At 56.0% G+C, this 27,959-nt stretch overlaps 1 protein-coding gene across 1 annotated transcript in view; it reads left to right on the top strand.

Annotated features, from left to right (window-relative positions):
- The window catches only part of ZNF609 (zinc finger protein 609), a 108,764-nt gene that overhangs the window by 65,323 nt on the left and 15,482 nt on the right, over nucleotides 1-27,959 (top strand). The window contains exon 2 of the mRNA XM_065412117.1: nucleotides 10,299-10,524. Within this exon, the coding sequence (XP_065268189.1) occupies nucleotides 10,299-10,524 (226 nt within the window). The remainder of the gene's footprint in view (nucleotides 1-10,298; nucleotides 10,525-27,959) is intronic.

The raw sequence follows: 27,959 nt of genomic DNA on the forward strand, positions 1-27,959 counted from the left end.
TGATTGCCTCCACTTTGGCCGGCTCCGGCTTCAGGTGGCCACTCCCAACCTTGTGGCCCAGGTATAAAACCTCTGCCATCCCCACCTTGCACTTTTCCGCTTTTATGGTCAGTCCTGCATCCTGGAGGCGACCCAGCACTCTCTTCACCTGGGACAAATGTTCGTCCCAGGTCTGGCTAAAGACACAGATATCGTCAATATACGCTAGAGCAAAGCCCTCCATCCCCCTTAGTAACTGATCACCAGGCACTGGAAGGTGGCAGGTTCCCCCTTGAGGCCGAAAGGCAGGACCAGGAACTCGAAGATCCCTATTGGGGTGGTGAAGGCAGACTTCGCCCTGGCCTCCGGGTCCAAAGGCACCTGCCAGTAGCCTTTAGTAAGGTCCAGGGTAGTGAGGTACCGGGCACCCCCCAACTTGTCTAAGATTTCATCAGTCCTGGGCATGGGGTAGGCATCGGACATGGTAATGGCATTGAGCTTCCGATAGTCCACACAGAACCGGATCGACCCGTCCTTCTTGGGGACCAGCACCACGGGTGAGGCCCAGGGACTGGCGGACGGCTGGATCACCCCTAAAGCCAGCATGTCCCCGACCTCTCTCTCCAGGTCCTGGGCTGTTTTCCCAGTGACCCTGAATGGGAACACCTGATGGGAGGGTTGGTTCCCGTCTCCACCCGGTGGACAGCCAGGTTAGTGAGCCCAGGCCGGCTGGAGAACAGCTGCCGGTATGAATGCAGCACGGCTCTGATCTCTGCCTGCTGGGCAGGGGTTAGTTGGTCTGAGAGGGGAAGTGATTCTAGCGAGGGGGTAGCCCCAGCCTCAGGGAGGAGTCCCACCAGGGGGTCCTCTCCTTTCTCCTCCCACTGCCCACACACAGGCAGCACCAACTTCTCCCTGTCCCAGTACGGCTTCATCATGTTGACGTGATACACCCGGTGGCTGTGAGCCCGGTTGGACAGTTCCACCACATAGTTCACCTCGTTTACCTGTCGGATGACCGTGAAGGGGCCGTCCCAGGCCGCTTGCAGCTTGTTCTTCCTCACGGGGATGAGGAGCATAACCTGATCCCCGGTAGCATATGAGCGGGCACGGGCTGAGCGGTCGTACCAGACCTTCTGCTTCCACTGGGCCCTTGCTAGGTTCCCCCTAGCCAAGCCCATGAGCTCCACGAGCTTTTCCCGGAAAGTCAGTACATACTCTACCACTGATTCCCCATCGGGAGAGGCCTTTTCCTCCCACTCGGCTCTCATCAAGTCCAGGGGACCCCTCACCCTCCTTCTGTACAGCAACTCGAACGGGGAGAACCCTGTGGATTCCTGGGGCACTTCCCTATATGCGAACAGCAGGTGGGGTAAATACTTGTCCCAGTCCTGCGGGTGCTGGTCCATAAAGGTTTTCAGCATCCTCTTTAGGGTCCCATTGAACCTCTCCACTAGCCCGTTGGACTGAGGGTGGTAGGCTGAGGCCCAGGTGTGTCGGACCCCACACTTCTCCCACAAGCACTGGAGCAGGGTCGACATGAAGTTAGACCCCTGGTCTGTAAGGACCTCCTTGGGGAACCCCACTCTGCTGAAGATGGTCAGCAGCGCGTCTGCCACGGTGTCTGCCTCGATAGAGGACAAGGCCACCGCCTCGGGGTAGCGCGTAGCAAAATCTACCACCACCAGGATGTATTTCTTCCCTGACCGGGTCACCCTGCTGAGGGGCCCCACTATGTCCATGGCCACCTTCTGGAAAGGCTCCTCTATGATAGGCAAAGGTCTCAGTGGGGCTTTACACTTATCCCGGGCCTTTCCCACCCTCTGGCAGGAGTCACAGGTCCTGCAATACTGTCAGATAGCGTCAAAGACCCCGGGCCAGTAAAAGTTCTGCAGCAGCCTCTGCCTGGGGCACCGGATGCCCTGATGCCCCGAAAGGGGGATATCGTGGGCCAAGAACAACAGTTTGCGGTGGTACCTCTGGGGAACCACCAGCTGCCTCCCGACTTTCCAAGATTCAGTTCGCCCTGAACCAGTCCATTCCCGGTGCAGGAATCCCCTCTCCCACAGGAATCGCTCCCGGCAGTCCTCCCCCTGGGATCCTGCACTGCCGTGGCTAGCCAGGGCCCTCAGTTTCTCCAGGGAGGGATCCACCTGCAGCTCCGTTTGGAATTCAGCTGCTGGGTCTGAGGCTACAGCCCTGGCTGGTGGCGCCTCAGTTTCCCCACCCTGGGACGGAGGCTCCGGCCCAGCCCTGTCGAGCCCTACCCTTGGCGCTTCAGCCCCCCCCCGGGAGGTCCCTCGCTGGCTCTGGCTCCGGGTAAGGACCAGGGCGCTATGAGTGTCATCCGGCCAATTCTCCAAGTCATTACCCATTAGCACCTCGGTAGGCAGGTGGTCGTGCACCCCAACTTCTTTGGGTCCCTCCTTAGCCCCCCATTTCAGGTGTATCCTCGCTACAGACACCTTGACGGGGGGCCCAAACACTCCCCTCAGGGTCAGGTAGGCATCGGGCACTAGCTGGTCGGGGTCCAGGACCGCTCCAGCGTCACCTCTGCACCCGTGTCCCAGAACCCCTGGACGCGTCTTCCCGCCACCTCAATGGGGATGATGTGGCGATTGGCCCCCGGGGCCTGTCCCACGCTCACCCGGCGGATTGGGTACGGGTGCTCTGGACCTGGGGCCCCGCCTTCCCCTGCTGGCCTGGCCTGGCGGTCCCCTCCCCCTGGCACAGCCCTCTCGACTGCAGCCCCTGGGCCCGGCGGTGCCCCCTCTCGGTGGGCTTCCACCCAGTTAACACCCCGCGGGTTCTGCTTGGCTGCCATTTCCTTCATCTTCAGGCACTGTGCCATCCTGTGCCCCTTTTGGCCACAGTAATTACACCTCATGTCCCTCAGGTCCCACGAGGGGGGTCGCCCTGCCCCGGCATTCCCGGGCACCCCTGAGTTGGGCTTCCTGGAGTCCCACCTTTGAGAGGGCTCAGGGTGACTCCCCTTATGAGTCCCTGATGTGGGTCTCCCCCCTGCCCCCGATCTACTGTCCACGAACTCATCTGCCAGCGCCCCTGCATGGCGCAGAGCTTTGGGCTTCCGGTCCACTAGCCACATCTTAAGGTCTGGAGGGCAGATGTCATACAGCTGCTCCAACCCCACCAGGTTATACACATCCTCTGCGGTAGTGGCCCCTGCGCCCTTCCCCCACTTGTGGAGATATTCCCCCAGCACGTTGGTGACCTCCTTGTAAGAGACACCTGGGGTCTTGCGCACACCCCGGAATCGTTTCCTGTACGCCTCAGGGGTCAGTTCAAACTTCAGCAGCAAAGCCTGTTTGAATAGGTCGTAGTCCCCCGTCTCAACACCATCCATTTGGCTGAACGCCTGTATGGCTTTGGGACCCAGCAGGGGGGTCAGACAGCGAAGCCTGTCTGCGGGGTCAATCTGGTTCAGTTCACAAGCCTTCTCAAAGGCTGTGAGGTAGGCATCAATATCCCCTCCCCCTCCTTAAACTGGGGCAGCAGTTTGGTGTCTAGATTCCCCACACCACTGGCGTCTCGGGGCCCTTCCCCACTTACCCCGCGGCAGGCCCTCTTGGCCCGCCTCTCGTCCATCTCCAACTCGTGCTTCCGCTGTTCTACACGGTCCGCTCGTTCTCTCTCTCTGTCCACCAGCCTCCGCTCCTCCAGCTCCAGCTCCTTTGCTTTCAGCTGCAGCTCCAGTCTCCGCAGCTCCTCTAGGGAGGAACCTGACTGGGGCCCCCCAGTGCTGACTGGGGAGTCAGGTCTGACCCACTCCCGGTCACTACACAGACTGCCCCCACGGCTACTCCCCGGCTCTCCGGGCACCCCGGGAGCCCCCCTGGGGTCTGGAGCCTGCGCCTCAGAAGGGTCATTCTCTACAAGCTGAGCAATCAGCCGCTCCTTAGTGAGCCTCCCCACGCTCAACCCCCTCTCCCTGCAGAAACGGGCCAGGTCGCTCTTACGGAGCTGGTTATAGGCCATTTCCAGGCTGGTTCCGTTCAATACCCTCGTTCTATCGCCGGCAGCCACTCACTGCAAAGCGCCTGCGCCCGCAGCCAACGTCTACAGGGTGCATCCACGAAGTATCCCACTTCCGACACCACGTTGTCACGGACTCACAGATCGTGCCCACTCTTGGCCCCGTGCGGTCCGTGGGGGGTGCCCCTTTTAGTGAGACAGCCCTTCTCGGGGGTCCACTCTCTCTCGGGGTCCGGCCCCTCCACCTCCTGGATCCGCACCTCTCTGAGCCTTAGCACGTCTGTCTCTGCCGTGGGCCCCCTCAGGGAGTCCACTCGCTCTGGACCCCCGGGGCCTCCACCCCCGAAGGGGTTGATGCAACCCTGTTCTCTAGACCGGAGTGACTCTCAGCCAGCATGAAACAGGAGGGTTTATTGAGAGTTGAACACAGCACAGGAAACGCTCTGACCCTCAGGCCTGGCCTCCCTCAGCCCAGCACATCCCAGTCTCTCTGCATCCAGGGGGGCTCTGCCTGCTTCCCCTCTCCAGCCCAGAGCCCCCTTGCTCGCCGCTGGGCATCTGAGATCCCCGGCCCCAGGCCCCGCCTCTGTCCATTGTCTTCCCTCCAGGTAAACAGGGTCGTAAACCGGGGCCTCCTCTCCTCACTTCTGTCCTCTGGCTGGAACCAGCTGGGTAGGTCACTGGGTCCTCACTCTGCAGCCCATTGTCCTCCCACTGGCCAGAACCGGCTGCGTCTCCTCAGCTGGGCCTCTGGGTCACCAGGTCGCCAGTCGCTGGGGTATCCATCCTCCCGGCCACCGGCTGGGTCCCCACGTCCTCTCTCCGGTCCTCTGCAAAACACACTCCCTCTCCCCTCACCTCGTTAAACCAGTAACACCCAGGGAAACTGAGTCCCACCCCCTTTGCATGCAAACCATTGAAACTCCACAGAAAACAAGAAAACCCCCCACTTCGTCACAGTACTCCTGTTATTTTTACAAATACTAAGTAATCATGTGCAATTTAGGACAATCTCTGATCTTAGCTCTGGCCCCGTCCGTGTTAGGAGACTTGCAGATCCTGGCTAGCTGGTCATGGTTGGTGTGTAGTGTCTCACTTGGCTTTTGCCGTGTTCAATGCTCTTCTTGGAGTCGGAGGATTCTCTGAGGCTCTCTGTTGATGAGGAGAGTAGGTCATGTTTAGAAATGTCTTAGCTAGTTCCTTTTACCTAACTGGTTTGGCACACTACTGTAGCCAGGGGGTTAACACATGTTATCTGGTGTAGTGCTGACCACAACCAGCTATCTCATTTGAAAATGTGCTAAACTCTGGTTATGCTAGTGTGTTAACATGTGTTAACACTACCTATGTTTCTAGTGTAGACATGGCCCAAGTTTCTTCACTGACACTGCTTAATCATCTCCAGTGTCAGATGTCTCAGACCTGTTGCCCTGAAAAGTGCCATCACACAGCTCACTTTCTGGTGTTACCAATACCTTTAATGTCTGATGCTATCAAGAAATTTCCAAAATTGGCTTGGTGTTTTCTGTCTGGGTCAACGTGATGTCGGGGTCAGGTATTATAATCCATCCTTGATGTCAATCCTGTTTGATTTTTGTACCATATACCTCTGTTTCTCCAGGTTTAACTAACTGCTGCTGTGTGTACTGATTAAGATGTGCTGGCCCTTTAATGTGAATTATCTTAAAGACACCACACGGTAGCATGGCTGCTGGAGGCATCTTGGCATGGGCTCAGGATGGCAGACAGCTGACTTCTGTGCACGTCCAGAGGTGTCTGGCCCTCCCTGTGTCAGCACCTGGCTGGAAGTTCCCCTTGCAGAGGGGTTTGGCATGTTGTCTGTGTGTGGTGAGCAAGGCACCAGAAACACCACCACTTTGCACTGGTAGCGTGTTTCCAGCAGCATGTCTGCTTTGAGCTCTAAGCCTGCTGCCAGGGAAAGGTTTCAAGATCCTTCCTTAATCCCCCAGTCCTGTTCTAAGATCTCTCTATGATCCTTGCAGCTTCTCGGGGCTGCATTTTCTGTCTTGTTTTCTCCATCCAGCAGCCTTTGTGTGATTTTCTGGGTCAGCTGTGTTACACTCTGGTGACTAAGACAAAAGTCTAAAGTTCCTGATGTTGGAGAAGAGACAGGGCTCTGGTGTTGTAAACACAAAGCGGGTTCTTCATTGTGGCTGGTGGACAGACACAGACTCTACCACTCTCTGGCTTGCACTGGGGAGTGAAACGTATGCTGCACGGCTATCACCCAGGGACTGTCTAGTGCCTCGGCCCCGGAAGAGCAGTCATTGAGCCCACAGACGTTAATAGCTTTAGCCTCAGGACCCCCAGCAGGCAGGATAGAATTAGCCTCCCTGTACAGAGAGGAACTGAGACAGGCAATGTTACATGGTTTGCGTGAGGTCACACGGGGAATCTGTGGCTGAGCTAGGAACTGAAGCCGGATGTGAGTCACATGCCGTGAAGCCTGCCTTAGAGGACCTGCAAGGTCTGTTATCTGCATCCTCACTCAAAACTGCCAGGAGTCTGAAGGGGGCTTTAAAGTGGTTGCTTAAGGGGTGTGCATGTTGGAGCGCTACCTAATGAGCATGCTTCCTGCTGCAAGTCTCCCTGCCTGGAGAGCTGCGTCTAGAACCGGACTGGCTGGTGCTGAAGTGCTGGCCTTGTGGTGGGAGTTTGATGTGACTAGCTGAAGGGGAGAGAAGCTTGTAGTCCTGGCTTTGCACGGCCTTCTGCTTGCTGCTCACAGTGGGGCTGGCTCCAGCTGTATGTGGCTCTGAGCCTGGGAGGAGATTCATGGCTAGTGACATCGCTGTGCTCAGGAGGAGGACACTGTAATTACTTCCCATGGTGAGACTAATGAGTGCCTGGCTCCTTCCTTTCCCACATCAGTCTCTTTTCACAGGCTGTCCGCCTGAGGCTTGTGCAGTGACCAGCAGGCCAAGCCTCTTGCCTTGTGTCGGGCTCGATAAAAGATGCAGAATGAAAAGCCCTGTCGCTGGGAGATAAGACACAGGTGTTAGGTGAATTCAGGGATTGATTTGTCTCCAGCGCTGGCCCACTTCTCAGCTCTGTTCCAAGTCTTCCCAGGACCTGGCTGCCAATCGCCTTGCTGGAGGGAGGCGTTGTACTCTCTCTCCTTTGCCTTTGTGGGTTTTTCCTCTCTCTCTCTCTCTCTCTCTCTCTCTCTCTCTCTCTCTCTCTCTCTTCCCCCTAATCTAAAGTTGCTGCCCCTCCTGGTTTCCCTTTTCTCCGGACGGCTGATAAATAAGGCTTCATTGGTTCCAGTACAGAGTGAAATATGAAATCCCATAAAGCCACCTCGCTTATTAGATGGGTCTCAGCGAACTGCTTATTATGCACTGTGGCATAACGCAGATTACAAATGTGCCCAAACGATAATTAGCAGAGCTGGAACTGTAATTAAACATGCCTGTGCTGCACTGTGGTTTCTGTTGCAAAGTGGAAGGAAGCTGAACGGTTTCAAAACCCACAGGTGCCCTTCCTTTCCTCTGCCACACAAACAAACGATCAGCCACTGCTCCCAGCGCAGACTAGCAAATGACACTCGGGGCTGAATGCTTCCCCACCTGACGCTCCATTTCTCCTAGTTCTGCGCTGTCAGCCAAGTTGTGTCAATTGCACATTGACACAGCTATTTCAGCTATTTCACTGCAGCGGACTGGCGTTAATTTGTAAATGGATGGGAGTTGGAGGCAGTCTCTTTGCTTGTGCTAGGGGCTCAGGGAGAGGGGTTTTCTGGAGCTGTTTGCTTTCTTGGTCCCTAGCGATTCCCAGGGACTCGTTGTTTACGTGGGATTTGCTGAGGTGCCGAGTGAGGCCCCCCCTCTGCACATGTGGCTCCGATCTGCCCCAGTGAAGATCAGCGCCCCCTCTTGGGCAGAGGAACTATGTGGAAGGCAAAATTCTTTCATCTCCGATCCTTCAGGGAGAACAGGCCCATGGGCAGCGCCAGAAGGGGCTTGGACAGCACAAGTGCGGGGTGTGGCAGTCTCTCCAAAGGGTTGCCTCAGAAATGAAGGCCAAGGACCTGGATCCTGAGGGATTTGGTGCTGTCAGCAGAAAGCCAGGCCTGCTGTCAGGAGAAGCCCTCTGCTGCTGAGTGGGGGGAGACTGTAGCTCAGTCACTGAGGAGGAAACCTTGGGGCTGTCTTTAATGCTTATCACATTGGATTCGCTTTGATGGGCTGTTCAGAGGAGACGGGGACAAGGAGCTAACTGCAGGCCAGCGGTGCTTTGCCCTGTCTGCTTTAGTAACATGGGCAATGGCAAATCCATCCACCCAGCTTCTCCTGCCAGCATGTGGTGAACTACTACATTTTACCCCGGTGCTGCCCACTGCCTTAGAACACCCCTTTGCCTCCTGCTCCTCCAGCATCCGTGGCACGAAGCTTGGCCCCCTCCCCTGTTCAGCCTGGGGACGCCTGCTCCTGAGAATTCAAGGGGGCTTTGCAGAGTGCTTGTTGGTAATGGAGTTGCAAATGTCCCTGAGGTGGGACTGGGTGTGGGGAGATGCGGGAACTTAGGCCCCACAGCAGAAGTCATGTGGAGTGAGGCTGGGCCTGATATGGCAGCTGAGGTTCAGTGTGTGGTCTTGTACTCCAGCTAACAGTTTCATAAAAAGGCAGGCTTAGCAAAGGTCTCTCTCTCTGTGACAACAGGCAGCTAAGGATAATGTTTTGGCAGCTGTTCAGGGACCAGAATTTGTCTCAATGGGAGTCTGAACATTTTGTGGCTGTTGACAGTTGAGTGCCACAAATAGCGATGACTTTATGGTTGGTAATGCCGGGAGGGCCGTCCCCAGCAGGCAGGGCACCTCCTGGCAAGCAGCTTGGAGACCTCTTCTTCCTGCCTCTCTGGGGCTGAGGACAGAGGGAACAGCCAAGCTTCCCATGGTTCTAGCTCCAGGGCTGTGCCAAGCAGCAGGCTTGCAGGGGCATCTCCTGGCTAGTTCGCTGCTGGATGCTGTGGAGGTCTGTCCCAACTCCCAGAGTGGCTGCGTTGCAGTTTGCGAGCTTGCTGGTGACTTGCACGGGAGTGGTTTCCTTAGTGTCTGCTGTTGCTTTGAGCTGCTCAGCATCTTATCAAGATCAGAAATCCTACCCCCGGGGAGGAGGTCAGAGCACAGCCCAACCAGCCAGCATGGGTAGTGCTGCAAATCCCCATTGCAAGGGTACGGTTGGAGGGCTGATTGAGTGTGGGTGGGAAGGCTGTTTTAGCTGGTGGGAGGTGAGAAAATGAGCTACACTGTCTGGGCACTGGAGACCCAGGCTATATACCGAAGCATTCCTTTGGCTGGCAGTCTGGACAGGGCTCTGAAATGAATCAGCCCTTTGACTTTTCTCCTCTGTCACACGGTGCAGGACCACGGAGCGTCAGCTGGGGTGACTTTCTAACCTGCTCAGCCATCTGAGCAGGCTGCTTGCATAGCCGAGAGGCTGTGAGCCTGGTTTACTGAGCTGGGGGTTGGGGTGGAAAGGGCCACAGGGTTTGTCTGTGCTCCACCCCGTTCAGCTGAGTTCTCTGCTTTCCATGCAGACCTACCCCAGCTCTGGCACTGAGGAAGTGACTTTCATGTGCGAGAGAAGCAAGATGGCTGGGTTTCCTCTTCAACATGAGAACCCCCCTGGGTCATCCCAGCAGGGCTCTGGTGCATGGAAAGCAGAGGTGTAGGGGTTAGTCTATAAACAGGCAGGGAGGTTGCTGGGGGTCAATCTGGCCTGGGGTAGAGCTGGGGAGAGGCCATTGGGATGGAACAGGTATCTGAAGGCTGCCAGCTGCCTCTCCTGCCTTGCCCCAGCCAGCCTGGCAGAATTCTGTGATTCCTTCCATCAGATCCAGGGCTGCTTTTCCGGGTGTTGACGTTCAGGCAATAGCCAAACCAGATCAGTCGCCAGGCAGAGTGACTGACTGGCTACGGGAGACTGGGAATCCTGTGCTGGAAAGACTTTTCATCATTGAAAGCAGCCCAGCCAGAGGCTCTCCGACAGGGCTGAGGTCCAGCAGGTCTCCAGCTGAGGAACATGGGTGGGGCCTAGACTCTGTTTGTTTGTAAAATGCTGTCCTTGCAGTGGGCCGTAGTTTATAGGCATATCAGGGCTGGAAAAGACCTATTAAGTCCTAGTCCTGTGATGGAGGATGGATGGGCTGTGAACCTGCTCCGAGCAAATAGGCCAAATGGGAGAGTGGCAGGAGGGGGGTGCCCTGATTTGTGTTCTCCTGGAAGGCAGGACAGCCTTGCTGGTGTTTGCTTTCTCCTTGGTGCTCTCCCCAGTGGTCACTGGTGTATTTCTCCTTCCCCGCAGATGGAGTCTCCAGTCTCCACGCCTGCAGTGTTGCCCTTGCATCTCCTGGTCCCAGTTGTCAATAATGACATCTCATCTCCATGCGAGCAGATCATGGTACGCACTCGCTCTGTGGGGGTGAACACCTGCGATGTGGCATTGGCTACCGAGCCAGAGTGTCTGGGTCCTTGTGAACCTGGCACCAGCGTCAACCTGGAGGGCATCGTCTGGCAGGAGACGGAAGATGGTAAGTGCCTTTGGAGAGCTTGTCTTTCCTCTTCCACAGTTGGATTGTTGTTTGTCATACCATTGTGTTTATTGCCAGGTGCGCACACACTGCTGCATCCCCAGCACTACCCTTCCAGGCCTAGGAGGGGTGGGGTATTCTTGGAGGACTGTAGCTGGGATGGGAGGAGTTCAGAGGGCATGTCTCAAGGGTCACTTCAAAGTGTCAATCTATACAGCAAATCCAGTAACAGTAACAAGTGTGTTCCCTTAGCCCATAGCCCAGACAGGGAATAGAAACACCCAGCGCCCAGTAGTGCCGTTGTCACATGAATTAAAGCAGATAAAGAAGGGAGCGCACCAGGCTGCCTCCCTCTTCCAAACTGAGCTTTGTTCATGTTCCTGAATCTCTCCCAAGGGCACACGTAACCAGCGAGGCAGCAGGAGGCTCTTGCTGAGTAACTGATCCAGTCAAGCTCTCACAACAGGCCCTAGAGGAGATCAGGGTTCCAGGCCAAAGGAGCCTTTTTCTGCTGGGCGCTGATCTGGTCTTGTGCACAAGGCCTGGCTTTGTGTTCCCAGTTCATGAGAGTTGATGAGGTTTAGCTGCTGTTGGACCCCTGCCAGCACCTCTGTCCCAGGTTATTTAGAGAGCTCAGAGCACAGATCTCTCCAGGTATGAGAGGCACAAACCTGTGCTCGTCCCTGAGGTTGAGACCAGTTGTCGTCATGAGCTCTCTCCACAGCACCATGTGCCTCTTTAACTGCCTCTGTAGGAGTGTGTAAATCTGGAGGCCGCGTGGTGAGCACAGACCAGAGCAGTGTGTGTGCGGCATCCTGGTAGTGCTGTGGGTGAGTTCAGCTTCCCCGCAGCTGCCATTGTTTAATGGGGCAAGGGAGGGTGCTCCAAAGGCAATGCAGAGGTGCTTCGAGAGGAGAGCCATTGGCGAGCCAAGGGAGTGGGCTTGGGCAAGCAAACCTTGCGAGACCCAGGGTGTGCATTCTCTTCAGGCCAGGTGCCAGGCTGGTTGAGTGATGGGATCGGCACCACCTTCTCTTTATGGTCTATTCCTAGTCTAGAATTACTACCTGTGTGCACAGGAGCCAGTCCTAAGGTACCTGCCCTTTTCCTGACTCCCTCTGAATTGGCTGTGTGCAGTGCTGGGGATTACTTTTCCGGGGTCAGTGTATTGAAAAGATCTCTGCTCCTCCCTCACTAATGTCTGTTGGGGACTGCGGGGGCATAGGTAGTGCTCTTGTGATTGCTAGTACAGAAACTCCCTTGGTTGGCTCAAATGATCATTACAGCTGAACTTAAACCTAAATCTCCATAGGCAGGGGTACGCTGCTGCAGTTCAGCCAGAGGTTGCTTGTTCCAGTGTTGCAGGCAGAGGTTACAAGCCACATCTACAGCTTGTGTGTAATTTTGCTGGAGTTCGTTGCTTTGTGTCAGTCTCCAGTACATAAAATGATACATGGGCAAAATCAGTTCTGTGCAGCCCTCAGTATCGTGTAAAGATCATGGACTGGGCCCAATTCCCCTACCATTTTTTTAATGTGTGATTGGCCCATGGCCAAATGGTGCAGCTACAACTGTGCAGCTTGTTAGTATGGAGCATATTCCCACTGGGATGAGAGCGAGACCTGAAGCAGTTGGGAGAGGGGGAGCTTTGTGGGGTGTCACCTTAGAGCCTGAGTCCCAGTGGGGTTTGGCCAGAGCGCTGAGGCAGGAAACCGTCTGTTCCGTGCCGCTCCATCCCCTCCATGGCTTTCTGCTCAGTTGTGTGGTTGGAAAGTTTCATCAGATTCGTGGCCAGCAAGGAATTGGAAGTGGCTTTCTCTGGTGCACCTGAGGAAGGAGGGAGTAACTATGTTGCAAAATTAAACCCCGGGGGGATTCCTCCTTTCTCAGCTAGTGTTGTTGGTGGGGAGGAGGAAGCAGATACAGACCTTGGGGCCTGGATTGTGGAAGTCGGTGTGTGCTGGTGGAAGTCTGTGCTTGCAGCTGTCATTCTGTGGCATAGCTAAACTCACTGAGAGTGCGTGAGCCAGCCGTGCTGCTGGCTGCCCTTTCCACTCTGTGCTCCTAGGATTGGATTGGGGAGAACTGCGGGAAAACATAGGGCTTTATGCTGATGAGCCCTGCTTTTGGGGTAATTTTAAAGCACTAGTCTCTGTTGAGTGTCCAATCAGCTGCCTGCCAAGGTCTCACTCGGTGAAGCAGACTTGGCAAACAGCCTTCGCTTCCCTCCAGTCTACACCAGGAGTCTGTGAGCCACTGCCTAGTCCCCACGCTTGTCCTCTGTCGCTTTGGTCCCACGTATCTATGCCGCAGTCATTGCCTCACATTTCAGAAAAGCCGCCTGTGCCTGCAAGGCCTGGAAGAAAAGCAGCTTGGCTGCACTGTGTGTAAGATCTCTTCCCTCTCACCTACCCCAAACTTATTTCCTGTCTGCCTATAGGATCATGATCCTCCCGCTAGAGTCCCAATGTCAGGCTCTTGGTTCCTATTAGGGATGTAAAAGGTTAAATGGTTAACCGGTTAACTGGTAAGCATTAGGCTTACCGTTAACCAACCTTAACCATTAACCCCAGCGGCCCCGTGCCAGCCGGAGGAGCCCCAGCCCCCGCCGCACCAGGCCAGCCGGAGGGACCTTGGTTAACGGTTTACCAGTTAAACGATATAATTTTGATAATTTAACCAGTTAACTTTTTTTTTTACCGATATTTACATTCCTAGTTCCTATAGAGGAGCAGGCATCTTGTGCTAGCCCTATTGTCAGCCTCTCACTCGAGATGGACTCTTCATTCAGATCAGGGCCAAGCAGGGCTTGACAAACCCACTCACCAGTGGTAAGTAGTAACCTCTTTCCTGGTGGGTGAGAGGGAATTGGGGGAAGCCAAGGCCATCGATTTCTGCCAAGTGTAAGCTTTCATAGAAAAGAGAAAAATTTGGGATACTAGTAAAGAAAACCATTCCAGTGTGTCCTGATGCAGTGAGTTCCTGAGTCTGCCGGTAGCCCCGGTGCCTCTGCTGCTTCTCAAAGCTTTCCCCAGGCTACAGCAGCATGAAGCTGACAAGACTGGTTAGTTCACTGCTTTTGAGAGCCCTGGGAGCAACCATGAAACGGACAAATTGGATCTCCCACTCTTGTGTCAGGAAAGCCGTGAGCAGAGGCAGCGCTGGAGCTATTCACAGGGGAGGGGAACGTAAAAAGAGTCTGGAAGCAGGGTTGAGTAGGGAGACCACCAACTTCACAGCAGCAGCCAGGAGGTTGAGGGAGATTAACCCACCCTGCCCCATGAATAGTCAAGAGGCTCTGGGGTGGAGAAGGAACAGATGAAAGCTCCTGAGTTCTTCCAGGATTCAGAGGAGGGGAAGGCCTGATTGCTACCCACAGCTCTCAGAGAAAGCTGCTGCAGCAGGCTGCCTGCTCCATACAGGTGGCCACTTTCTACTGCACTAATTTCCAGTCCTCTCTGATTCAGGCTTAAACAACTCCTTTAGCCTCAGTGCCTGGTATTTCTTTTTCACTCCCCCTCTGTTCCGTGCCTCTCCTGCAGCCTGTCTGCCTGTCCTTCCACATTATCCCTTTTTTGGCAACTATTGTTTCAGATTTTGCCTTGGAGGCATTCTGCAATTCCTGCTGCTTGGCTATTTTTAGTCTGCAGTAATTCAATGAACTCTGCAAAGATTCTTCTCAGCCTGGCTCCTGCCGTCAGGAGCGATGGCTTTGCTGCGAGGGCTGTGTACCTGGTATTCAGGGCTCAAGTCCTGTTGTCTCCGCTGGCCAGTCCCAGTCTTCAGTGCAGTGCTCCCGTCCTGTGTGTAGCTAGCAGACTTCGTATAGAGAAGAACTGACTAGAACCTCTTTGGATGAAGCTCTCCCTAAGAACACACCCACTCCACTTCTGTCCCCTTGCCTCTGCCCACAGTGAAAGGGTGTAGGGGCTCTGCTGTACTGCTGTAGGATTATGGCACACGCCTTGCTTACATGATATGTGAGGCTAGGGCTTGCAAAATGCCCCGGATGCATCTCGAGTGACTGTTCCGTGACCCCAGATGTCCCCAATGGTTAGAGGGAGCTCTTGCTCCCCTGCTGGTGGGTTGGGCAGCACCTCTCTTTCTCTTCCCCTTTTTAGTTGCTTGATTAATTTTTCTCCGCCTCCGCTCTGTGTTTGGTGTCTCTTCTTTAGTCCATCAGTGCTGATGCTGCCCCTAGCCCTGCCCAAGTGGAACTCTCCCGCATTGACAGTTTCACTTTGCTGCTTGGGAAGCACTCTGGGCTGCAGTAGCACCCATGGTACCTGTGCTTAACTCCCAGTAGCCACAGAGCGGGGGCGGTGCTTTTACTGTATGTCTGAAGCTAAAGTTCATGGCTTAAAATATCAGCCCCACATTTAGCTGATTGCAGGAAGTGTGTGATGTCAGCTACGTGGCTCTGTGACAGGGAGAGGGGTTTGTTGCAACATATGAACTGCTGTTCCCAGCTTCCTTGCACTGTTTCCTGAGTGGGGTTGATAGATTCGTATGTGCGTGGGCTGTTTTATGCCTGGATAAAGACTAGTCTAACCAGGCACAGGACTGAAAGGGCCTTGCTTCCTTAGCTTAACTGCTAAGCAGTTACTCCGGGGAGAGATGGCCTCTCCTGACGTCTGGTGAGCAGCACTCAGGCTGTTTCAGGCACTTAAACCCGAGACAGAGGTGGAGAGAAGCTCCTAGCAGGATCACTGCAGCCTGCTTCTGTACTTGGGGGAAGCAGCCAGATGTTCCCTCCCCACAGCAGCTACAGAACATTGTTTGCTCTGAGTTCACCGCAGTCCTCCTGAAGAAGCTGTCGTGAGTTCCCAGCACTGTACGCTTGTGGATTCTGACCCATGCCTTTCCCAAGTGGGTCTCGGGGCTTGTCTACACTTGCAGCACTGGAGCTGTGCTGCTGCCATGCTGTGCTCCCATAGAGTGAGAGATGGGTGGAAGGCTCTGACCTGGTGTGTGACAAGTCCCTGGCAAACTGGCTTTGCATCGGACTTGTCCCTCGGTAATCACTCCCACCTAGGCCTTCCTACACGCTCAAATCTCCCGCCCAGTCTGAGCTGCTTAACATCCTATTGTGCCAACCAGGCAGAGGGAATTTGGGCTCATCCAGTCACATAACTTCCTTCTTCCATTCCTGGGGGCTGTGTCTGCAGCCTACCACTGAACTGTCTGGGCGCTGTGTGCATGAACTCGTGGCTGGAATAGACTTTCTGTAGCATCTGGGCAGATGATACCCGCCTGCCTTGGCCACCTCGGGAAGGACAGCAGCAGGCACACAACAATGGAAGGAGGAGGGGATGTTTTGGCTAGAGCAGCCTCCCCTTCCAAGGGAGGGCATTGCCTCTCCCTGTCCTGTGGAGTCAGGAGGCTGCTTTTTAAGCGCTCATGGAACTCCTGTATCAGCCCAGAAGGGTAAAAGTTGGTGTCAGCCCTGCTAGGAGGTAACCCTGGGATTCCAGGGGCTCGGAAGGTTTTACAACTGATGCTTAGACATTCAGCCTTCCCCTCCAACTAGCACTGGCAGACACAGCCATCGCGCTGTAGGAGAGCGGTCCCTAGGAGCCCTCTGAAAGAGCTGGAAGAAACAGATGCCTGGCAAAGCAAACTAGGCCTAGAGCAGGCCGCTGAATGGCCATAGTTTACTGGCCTCAGTGTCCCTTGGAAACTCTTGGCTCAGGTTCATCCCTGTGATTTTAGCTGTGTGTGACACAGCACTCTGCTCCCTGCTGTATGGCAGTGGTTGTACTTCCTGGGCTCCTCACTCTGGGCGACCCCTCTTTGAGTGGCTGCTGCCCCTCCCTGCCTCTCTCGCCCGCCCCAGGAATGTGTTGTGTTAAATGCCTTTCATGGGAGCAGCTGTCTTGGCAGTTTCCCTAATTCTGTTAGGTGTGATTCCGATCTGCCGGAGCTATTAACAGATCTAATTATACTGGAAAGCAGTGCTCTGCTTGCTGCCTCGTTAGCTGCTGGGTTTCCTTTCCCTCTCGCTTTAATTAACTTCACCTGGAGTGGAGTGCGCCAGCTGGGCAGAGCCTCCTGGCCCCCACTCACCTGGATGTGATGGGCATGACCAAGCCAACTCCTGCAGTTTCCCATCCCAGTGCCATGGCGACTTGCCGTGGAAACACCTCAGCCAATAGCAGCTTCATTTTGAGCCAAAACAAGCCATTGTCTGACATGCAAACCTTCATAGCAACAAGGCTCACCTCATGGCAACAGCAGCTGCTGCACAAAGGAGACTTCAGAGCTCTCTCCCCCGATCTGTTTGTTCTGAGGGGCAGGATGAGGGCTGCTCAGGGAGGGATGCAGAGGGCTTTGCTTTCTCTCTTGGCCCCCCATTTATTGTAGGTGGCGATTCTGTTGATATTAGAATGGCAGTGGCTCCAGCAATACACCTGGGACCCAGGTTTGAATCAGTGCTGCTCCTCTTCCCGGGGCTCTGATGGCAGGGCAGAGAGCTTTAGGGACCAGCAGCGCAGGCCGGTGCAGTCAGGAACACAGCTGCTTACAGGGAGTAGTGAAAAGCTGCAGAGCCCTTGCTTGGAGCAAATTGCAAGGATGTGTAAAAACGTGTGGTGTTCTTCTGTGCCCCCACCTCCTCTCTGCCCGGACATGCACCCTTTCCCCTCAGTACAGAATGCGGCTCCTCTGAGCACCTTCCCACTTCTTGGTCTGACATGGCTCTCCAGCCCCACTGGCTTCCCTTTCTCCACTGCATCAAACTAGTGTCCTGGAGCCTTCCAGGCTCAGCGTACTGCTGCCTCTCATCTCCTAGTATTGCCTCCTACCCACCCACTCTGCTAGTGATGGCAGCCTCAACTTATCCCCTCCCCGCACTTGTCTGTCTCTATGCTTTTTTGCCTGCTGCACCGTATGCATGGCACACCTCTCTGAGCTGGCCTGGATTGCCTTTCCCTCACTTAGATCCCCCCTGGAGACCTACTGCTTCTGCAGTGCCCACAAGGTACCAGCTAGCTCCATCACGTGTCTCACCTGCCCAGCTCCTCCTGTCTATGGAGGGAGGGGCCCAGAGGGACACACAACTGGTGTGGGAGATTGAGCTGAGAGTTATGCAGCAAGGCTTGGTAATTCTGAACACAAACTAGCCATGTGCCTGTCCTTGCCTTCCCCCGTATCACACCATCTGTGTGGTGGGCTACCCGCAGCCTTCCTCTGTCTTTCAGGTTTGGGAGCTTTGCAGGGGCTGGGAGCATCTCCCTCTGTGTTTGGAAAGTGGCTAGCATGGAGCGGGAGTTGCTGAATTCGAGGGCCAGCATGGGATCCCCATTCTAATCATAGTGCCCAGCAGAGATGCAGCACTTGCTCTCTGAGGAGCTGTGCTGTCCCAAGGGGAGATGGATCAAGGCAGGGAAATGAAGCACAGAGCTGGGGGAGGGACTTCTCAAGGGTCGCACAGTCAGTGAGGAGCAGAGCCCAGGAGTCCAGGTCCCCTCCTTTAACTGCTAAGCATTGGATTACATTCACTGGGTATGTTACAGGGAGATCCGTGGCCCTAAATTGTTGTCCCATACTACTAAGCTGTTGTCCCATGCTTTTCCAGTGAGCTTGCCAGGCTGGGGACTCAGCTAAGCCGCGCTGGGTTCCTGTCGGCTGCTGTGGGACTGGAGCTGACAGAGCCATTTGGAGCCTGCTGGGCTGCACCATGCTGCTGCTTTCTGCCCTGCCTGCAGGGCCGTGAGAAGCAGAAGGTGCTGGCTGTGGATGGCAGTGGAGGTAGCTTCGGGCACAGTGCTCTAAATGGGTAAATGCCCTCAGGATGGAGCAGTTCAGCCTCGCCCCTGTCAGGGATGACTGGCTTACTTGTCCTTCCCCGAGCCCTCCTCTAGCCCCCACTTGCCCACACCGTGGCTGTCTGCACTAGGCAGGCTTGTGGCTGAGCCGAGCCCTCCTTGAAGTGAGATTCAATCCCAGCTTCCGAACTGGTGCTTGGCATGCGGTCACCGGATTCCAGCACTGGCTCAGCTGCGCAGGGCGCAGACACCCTTCGCCAGCAGTGGTAGGACGGAGCTCACAAGGGTTGGGCACCAGAGAACCGCCTGTGCAGGTGGCTCCTCAGCAGGGAAGCTGACTTCTGAGCCCCCTGGCCCCACGGCGACTAGCTGCAGGGTTTGGTAAGGGGTTTCCCTGCAGAAGGGAGGCGCTTACAACCTTTCAGATCTGCCTGGTACTAAAGGCCTGATTTGTGGGCTTGAGGACTGGCAGAGGGACATGGGAGACCAATTGCCTAGGCAGGGGTGTGTGAAGAAAGGGACTCCTTTCCAGGGGGTCCCACGGGGATCAGAGCTTTGCCCAGTGCTGTTTAATGTCTTTATCAGTGACCTGGAGATCATTACTGATAAAGTTTGTGTGTGACATACACATTGGGGGAGTGGTAAATAATGAAGTAACTGGTCACTGAGTGACCTGGATCGCTTGCTAACCTGGGCGCAGGCAAACCGTGTGCATCTCAATACAATATCTGGGACACAGACTGCAGGCCATACTGACTGGATGGGGGCTCTGTCCTGGGAAGCCAGGGACTCTGAAAAAGATCTGGGGGCTGTGGTGGATAATCCGCTGAACATGAGCTCCCAGTGTGATGCTGTGGCCAAAAGGGCTCATGTGATCCTGGGACGTGTAAACGGGAAGCTGACGGAGGAGCAGAGAGGTTATTGTACTTTTCTTTGGCACGGATGTGACCACTGCTGGAATCCTGTGTCCAGTTCTGGTCCCCACAATTCAAGGAGGATGGTGATAAATGGCAGAGGGTTCAGAGAAGAGCCCCGAGAGTGATTTAAAGGATTGGAAAACCTGCCTGATAGTGATAGGCTCAAGGAGCTCAGTTTGTTTTGCTTAACACAGAGAAGGTTAAGGGGTGACTTGATGACAGTCTGTAAGTACCCACATGGGGAGCAAATATGTAAAAATGGGGTTTCAGTCTAGCAGAGAAAGGTCTAACACCATCCAGTGGGAGGAAGTTGAAACGAGACAAATACAGAGTAGTGGTCATGGTGGATTCTCCCAGCCCCATCTGCACAGGTCTCATAGAAGGCAGCCCTGTGGTTTCCCTCAGCCCAGCCCGCAGACTGCGAAAGTGACAGTTGCAGTCACTAGCAGCAACAACTTCTCCTCAGCAGCAGGCCTGGCCCTCCTGAGCTGAAGGGGCCCTGATGGTCCCTGTGCTGTGGGCAGGTGACTTTGTCCCACAGTTGGGGGCGCCACTGATCCCAGCCCCATCCCCCTCAGATTGTGGGGCCCCCTGCTCCCCATTAAAGCTCATAAATCTGGCAGAACATCCCGATGGCTCCTTGTCCTCGCTGAAAGCCGGGGCGCTTTGAGTGTGTCTGCGGCGGGCTGGGGCAGCTTGGTGAGGGAGTCAGCACGGGGCCTTGGCTTTGGTGGTGGGAGCCTCCAGGTGAGGCAAAGGGGCTGGTTCTGCTCTGCAGCCCTCCTGTCCTTGCTGCAAGTGTGCTGCTGGGCACCAGGCCCAGCCATCAGGGTATCCTGTTTCTGCTTGCCCGGGGGTAACCAAAGCTATTCATCTCCCCCAATAACATGCCCACCCTGTTACATACAGCCCTGATTTACAGAGAGGCAGCTTGGGAGCCTGATCCAGCCAAGCGATGCTCTCCTAGCCGGGTGTATTCACTGGAGACTGCTCTGGAGGGTGGGACAATCACTTTGGCCCTTTGCTTGGCAGAATTGACATCCCCCCGCCCCCCAAATCCCTCCCTGGCTCCTCGGGAAGAACCACCAAACGCCCTGCACTGGTGAGCTCCTCACTGGTGCTTTGGGGTTGTGATCCCCCTGCAGCTCTAAGGCCTCGCTTACCTGCTGGTGCAGGTATTTCTTTTTCACTCCCCCTCGCTTACCTGCTGTACCCTCCTAGTACAGACGCAGCAAAGGAATGCTCTGGGTCATCCAGGACTGGGTATGTGACAGAGTGCCCTGCAGGGGCAGCTCATGCCTGTTCCCTCACCAGCCCTGCTTTGCTGCATCTACACAAGGGCTTTTGCTGGTGTAAAAATTGCACCCTTAACCAGCATTGCTGTCCCAGCAAAGGTGCCAGTGAGGACCTGGTCTAAGCTGTCTCTCCAGGCAGGTGAGAAGCTAGAAGGGCTCTAGAGGGGTGGATTTGAACTTGGGTTTTCATGAAACCCACCGAATAAATGACTGTAGAGCCCCTCCCCATGGTGGGCTCAAGAAGAGGCGGGCTGCGCTGGGTTACTGCTGTTGGGGGGGGGGGGGTCTCTTGCTCTCCTCTCTGGGCGCTCGCCGGTCCTGAGTGCTGGCCTTGCTCTTTCCTCCTGGTTCTGGTTATTGCTGAGGGTGTGGCCACCTGGATGTATCTCATGTTCTTTGGGATGGGCAGAGCACACCAGCCTGTGACCGAGGTGGGGCGAGCAGCCTCCTCTTTCCTTTCCTGGGCTAGTGGTTAGCCCAGAAGACTCTCCTGTTTGTTAGTGGTGGTACAGTGGCACCAAGGCCCCAGCTGAGCTCCAGGCCCGTTGTGCTGGGCGCTGTGCAAACCTAGAGTAAGAGACAGGGCTGCCCCAAAGAGCTCACACTCTAAATAGACACGGTGTGCAACGGGCAGGAGAGGATGGAGGTGCAGAGAGGAAGGGACGTTCACCGGCTCACCCAGTGAGCCATGGCAGAGCTGGCCCAGAACCCAGGGCTCTTGAGTTGATATCCAGTGCCCCAGGGGGAGGGCTTCTACTTAGGTGGGGTGTATGTCTTCACACATGTAGGGTGCTCTGCTATTTCCTAGGCCCCAGATCTCATACCCAGATGCCAGCCTGGGCTGCCAGATGCTCTCCGCTGGCAGCAGTAGCTCTCTAGAGAGGCTAATAGATGCAGTAGCACAGGATGCCTGGACAGCTTTCTCTGGAAGGGTTTTACAGCCATTCCTAAGCTTGCGGTGACTGTACTGTGGGGCCAGGCTGCAGACAGGTCACCTGTGTTTGTGTGTGTGAAATAATGAGGGTTGGTTTGGGTTACATGGCTTTCCGGAGAATCACGGGTCAACTGGTGACGGATCCTGTACTTGCTTCACTCTGTATTGATCTTACTTAGAAATCCCCCTCCATCCTTTGACACAGAGAAGGGGAGTGTCACGGTGACTAGAACCAAGCTGGCCTGGCCCCTAGGCCACACTGCCTCGGACCAAATCCCTCAGGAGGGCGCCTTTAGCCTGTGCACCTGCACATCCTGCAGCAGGCCCTTGGTCCTGGAGTTCAGGGGAAGTTTTGGGGGTGGAGGCTCCTGCAAGCAGGCAGGACTGAGGCTGTTGGTTTCTCCTTTCCCCTTTCCATTCAGACACTTCCATGGCCTGAGACATGGAGCAAAGCTGGAAATAACATAAGCCAAGCAGCTAGCCCCTGAATGAAGATGAACCCAGGGCCCACTCCCTCTGGTCCTGGTCCAGCCAGCTCTCAAAGCCATGGGCCCATTCAGACAGTTGCTGTTTGCAAGCTGTGAAATGATGACTGTGCTAAGTGAGAGCCGTCCCCCAGGGGCTGATCCATCACTGTCATCTCACACCCAGAAATCTGCAACCCCAAGCGCAGACTCAGGTGACCAGAGATCAATTCTGCTCTCAAAGATCATTGCAGGCAAATGGAACAATTTTCCAGGCGGGCATTGAGGCAGCTTCAGCTGTCAGCGCTTGTCTCGCTGGGTGCTGGAGCCCAGCTCTAATTAGCGCGCTTTCTTCTAGGCTTATAAACCAAGCCGCTGCCTCTCTTCATCTGCACTGCCTCCCCTGACCAACGGTGCGGGGAGAGAGCTCTGCACCTGGCTTGTTAAATGCAGGCTATGCTGGTGGGGCCCCTGCATATAGATCCCAGGAGGAAAAGGCAAGTGGTGCCAGCTTCCACCTTGCCAAATGGGCAGCAGCTGTGTGCTGTAGGCGTTCTCTCCATCTCTCTTCTCTCCTCACTCACCCCCGGCCTCCTCCACTCACCTGCCATCTCACCCGATCCTCTGTCCTCACTTCCCACCAGGCCCTGCCCCCGCACCCTCTGCCTCTGCCTCCATCTCCTGTTGCTTGAGTCAGGCCCATCTCTACTGCGCACAGGATGTCACTCGCTCTAAGGCCCTTCAATTGCTTAATTCTGCCCTGTAAACTCCCTGCCTCTCTGTGCTCAACAAGGACATGGGCATTGCCTTGATCTCTCTGAGCTGCTGTCATGGTTACAGGAATAGCTGCGCCTCTGCTCCGTTCTGGTCTCCCTGAACGCACCCTTGGGTGTTTGGCCTCTATCCCAGACCTGTCTGAATCTCTCCGGTTCTGCCGCTCACACCAGGGCCTGATCGTACTGACTGTGCACATCTGGCAGGCCCAGCCAAGTTCGGGCACCTGTGACTAGTGATGGTGGCCGACAACCTGCTGAAAACAAAGGTGTTTTATTTGCTAGGTTGTAGCAAAGATTGAGAGAGAGAGAGAGAGAGAGAAAAAACACCCACCCACCCAAGGATTTTAAAACACCCGCCAGCCAACCTGCATATTTAACCACATCTAATCTGCTTCCCCACAAGCTATGGGAGATTGGCTACAGGAACAGAACCGAGCCAGTGTGCATTGCTGTCACAAGTCCACATCCCCTGGTTTTCTCTCTGGCCCACCTTGCTCAAACCTTGGGGGCCAACCAGGCTCGAGCCATGATGGCTCCGCTCCCGCTCAGTCTCAGTGAGAACGGGCCTCCTCTCCCTTTCCTTGGGTGGGCAGGCTCTGCTCCTGTCAGCCCCCTCGGGTAACAGAACTGTTCCCATGTGATACAGACCCCCTATGCTGCCGTCCGATCCAGGGCCAACGTTCATTACCAGAGAGCACCCGCATCGTCACAGCTGCTCTGTAGGCTTCTAGCTAGTGGGTGTCCTGCCTCCTGCACAGGGTGTTGGTGTTACAAGGGGATGTTAGCAGAGACCATCTCTGTGGAGCTGGCTGCATAGCTGCACCTAGCTAGGCAGGAGGCTGCACTGAGGTACCCTACAGAGCAGGTTGCTCAGACTCTGACAGCGGGACCACGCTGGAGCTGGCCCGGAGCCTGAAGCCCAAGCACACTTTTGCACCTCCAGCCGCCTTGTGTAAGTGGCTCTAACTGCATTGGTTGGTATCTTCCCTGCTAGCTGCCTAGCAGCTGCTTGTGGGCTGAGTTCAGAGCAGTGAAGCTAGAACAGGGCCAAGAGAGAGCAAAGGGTTAGCTCTGCAGGCAGCACTCCTGGATCTGTGCTCTGACCCTTGGCACAAGTACAGGCCTCATCAGGCCATGCTCTGGGCACCGTGGGTGGAGGGTGAGAGCCCAGCCCTGTCTCTGTCATGCTGCCAGCGCTGGCCTTAAACCAGCCTTGCCTGAGATGTACCAGTGCTGGGGGGGGGGGGGCCCCACAGTCTGAGTGCTTTGCTTTTCCTGCCATGCGGGCACCGTGTCCCGTGGAACGTGAGTTCTGCTGCTTCAATCGCCACCTCAGAGACTCTCTCGGGTGTATGTGCGGGTTGCCTGGGAAACCTCTCTGATGTCATTGCTAATAAATCCCAGCCGATGCAGGTTGGGAATGTAACAGCCGAATCACAGGAGAGCTCTATTTTTGTTCCGTAACTTAATGGAAGTTCCAGGAGGCCTGATTTGCTGGGTTTGGCAGCCCCACAATATCTCCCTCCCTGGGGAGCAGGCACTGCTGGAGCTGCCGGTTGGCACCGGGGAGTATGATATCATGGTGCACAAGCACTTGTGTTGGAGAGAGGTGGATGCAAAACACAGCTCAGCAGAAAATATGAGTCGCTTCCTCAAGGGCTGAAATGTAGCCTGCCTTTGGGCTGGAGCGGGGCCTGAGTACACGGCGCCCAGCACCGCAGCATGCTGATTTCTTTTGTGCAGGTTGTTTCTCCTGTGCTGCAGGTGTGCACGGGTGGAAGGATGCAAACTGCCGACAGCCCCTCCTTATCAGGTCACGAACCAAAAGTGGCCGTGAGATGCTTCTCAGAAGTGCCCCCAATGGGGGCAGATTGGGCTTGGGGGTCCGAGCACAGGACTGGGACTCAGGAAGAGAGTGTAAATCTCCTAGCTCTGCCACTGCCTCACTGTCTGAGCGTCAGCATTTCACTGCCCCTCTCTGTACCTCAGTTCCCCAGCTGCAGATTGGAGATAACTCACTGTTTGAGGTCTGGGGAAGATTCAGAGAAATGCCCAGTGTTGTTACACCACTCGGAGCTGGTCATCCCTGGCACCGCTGCCTCACTTTGGGTCACTACTGTCTCCGGGACTTGCCATTTACACTTTTTCTTGCAGACTTGCCATGTTCTGCTGCTTTTGTCTCCCGCCAGGGAGTAGCTTGCCCTAGAATCAATGCCTTATTTTCTAAGCAGACCCTAGACAGGGGTCTCTCCATTTCCCTTTGTTCTGGCATTTCATTCTCCTGCCAGACACAACCCTCCCCTCCCCCGGCACCAGCATTAGCACTTAGCATCTGGGAACCCCAGCTCTGTAAGCTCTGAACACTTTAAGCAAGATGTCTTTGGCGGGTGTTGTTCATTCCAGAGAGTGGTTTTATGACCTCAGGAAGAGGAGAACAGGTGTCAAATAGATGCCTGTGAAAGCAGGAGCATCCCCGGTAATTCAGGTGTGATGCAGCCATCCCTATGATGCTAAGGAAGAGCAGCCTGGAGGACAGCCGCCACTGAATGTAGACTCTGACTCAGAGACCACACATCCTTTACCTTCTGTTCCCTGCCTGGCCTCACGGGCTTCTTGTCCTGGTGTCCACAGAAAAGCACTGATCTGGAGTAAAGAGGAGGCAGAGTCATGAATTGGAACCCACTTGAGATGCCGTCAGCCTGACTTGACATTGCCTCCTGGAGCATGAGGGAGGCTGGGTAGACGTGGGGAAGGGGATGCAGCCACTTCCGAGGGCAAGGAGCCAAGGGGCTGTGCCCAGATACATGGTGGGGAGGCACTGACTGCACAAGCATGTGCAGTGGCTGCTCTGCGCCCAGCCTAGGCCCGGGGAGCCTGTTGTGCGGAGAGGGGCGTGCAGTGGGGGAAAGGAGAACAGCATGACACTTCCTCACCCTCCACTGCAGTTCTCCGACAAACAGCTGGGAGGGCTTTGGGTTACCATAGACCCCTTGTCGCCTACGCTCCCCAACTGCTGAGCAGGAGGCGAGCACATACAGACAAGCCAGCAGCCAGGTTCGCTGTTTTTGTGACCTGTCCTTTGTCCTTGTTTGCAGTGGGATTGGGGCGGGGAATGCTGTGGCTGGCCTTATTCCACTCACAAACCCACTCAGGTGTAGCTTATGCCCCCTATATAGGGGAGGGACTAGGAAACCAAAGCAACATCTCTGTGGGTTCGTTTTCCTTGTAGCTGTGGCCAGGCCTCCATCAGTATGGATGAACAAATGGCTGCTCTGAAACACAGCGTTAGACTGCCCCTGCCTCCTGCAGAGACCGAGCCCCTGCCTCCTGCAGAGACCGAGCCCCTGCCTCCTGCAGAGACCGAGCCCCTGCCTCCTGCAGAGACCGAGCCCCTGCCTCCTGCAGAGACCGAGCCCCTGCCTCCTGCAGAGACCGAGCCCCTGCCTCCTGCAGAGACCGAGCCCCTGCCTCCTGCAGAGACCGAGCCCCTGCCCGCTTGATCAGCAATGAGGGCTCACTGCTGCACCTGTCCACAAAGGGCCGGCAGCTCTCCCACTGCATGGGCGTGTGCTATCATCCCTGGGCCGTGTGGAGCACCTTCGATGCTGCGAGGACGCAGCTCTGCTCCCCTGGCCCAGTCATCCCCAGGGGAAGCCACTTGAATGTCATGAGGCTCTCCGAGGACTCTGGCAAAAGCCTGGAGCAGCTCTGCAGATGGCTCTAGTTCATGCTAAAGATGGCGTGGTCCAGGGTGTGGAACGAGTGTGAGGAGCGGGGCAGACAGGACAAAGAGAAAGGAGCATAGCGGGCGGGGGGAGGAGGGGCAGGGAGCAGCAGCCAGCAGCACTGGGTGACTGTAGTAGGGCGAAATGGTGCCGTGAGAACCAGACAGGCAGTGAGATTCTGAGAACGGGGTGGACAAATCAAAGGGGAGAACCAGGCAGGGGCAGCACAGGGCCCTGGGGCGGGGTGAAACTGTAGCCACCGTGGTGTTGGGGTGGAGGGGGAGAGACACGGTACAGCCTGCGTGAGCCACCCAGAGCAGAATAGCTCCGTTCCCCAAGGCCAGTATCATGTCCAGGGCAGGCCCACACCTCCTGCCTGCATGGTCGCGTGCGTCACTGTCGCTCTCCATTGTGTTGACATGGCTCCACTGTGCTGTGTGCTGTTAGTGTGTGAGCAGTGAACCGTACTGGTCTCTGGGGGATGCTAGAGGGGGTTCCCGGAGAGGAGCCACCCCCTGCACGCGCTACTTTTGGAGTGACCTTGCTGGCTCCACAGCTGGCCCTGGTCACCAGGGCCGGCTCTAGGCACCAGCAAACCAAGCACATGCTTGGGGCGGCACATTTTCAAGGGCGGCATTCTGGACGTCTTTTTTTTTCTTTTGTTTTTTTGCTTCGGGCAGCAAAAGCCTAGAGCCAGCCCTGGCAGCAGCCGCCCTGGGGCCGCTGCGGTTCGCGCCGCGGGGGAGCAGCGCCCGCACCTTGTGGTGTGGCTGGGTCGGGCAGGCTCCTAGCGGGGGACACTCGGGCTGGGGGCTGCCCCGCGGGGCACACGGAGCCGCCTGCAGATGCCGCAGGGCTGGGGCGACAGGGGATGTGGTTGGGGTGGGGGTGAGAGCCCAGGGGTGGGGTGGGGGCGGGGGGGGCGGCCAAATTTTTTTTTGCTTGGGGCGGCAAAAAACCTAGAGCCGGCCCTGCTGGCCACCTGCCCTTGCAGCAAAGGAACAAGCTGGAGGCCTGTAGCCAGTTCCTCCTGTTGTCAGGGCAAGACAGTGTCCCAACACCCCCCCACCCAGGTCAGGATGTATGCTGGGGGAGGGGACCCTGCTCTGAGCCAGGGGCAGGTCCCCACCTGCCCAAGACTTGCTGCTCTCTGCAGGCTGTGGGAGGGAATCGCCACTCGGTCTCTGCTCCACGAGGCCTGTGCTGTGGGGCCCCAGCAGGCCTTCCTCCACTCCCTCCCACCCCATGCAGGAGGAGGGTGCCTCTGAGCCCAGAGTCTGATCAGTGGAAGGAGCACCTACCCCCCTGAGTAGGGACTGCAGTGCTGGGCTGGCCTCGTTCTGCTGCTTTACCGGGGCATCGCCTGAACCTACCCTCCATGTCCAGGAGCCAATGGGGGGAGGGCTCTGTTCTGTACCCCTCCTCAAGCACCGTTCCTCCTGCACCAGTGCGCAGGGAGTACTGTGTTAGCACTCATGGCCTGGGCCCCTGCACTGGCTTCCCTCTGAGCTGCTCCTATGGGGCTGATTCTCTCTCTTCCCCCCCCCCCCAAACTGGG

The sequence above is a fragment of the Emys orbicularis genome, chromosome 10 (assembly GCF_028017835.1).
Source record: "Emys orbicularis isolate rEmyOrb1 chromosome 10, rEmyOrb1.hap1, whole genome shotgun sequence".
NCBI lineage: Eukaryota > Metazoa > Chordata > Testudines > Emydidae > Emys > Emys orbicularis.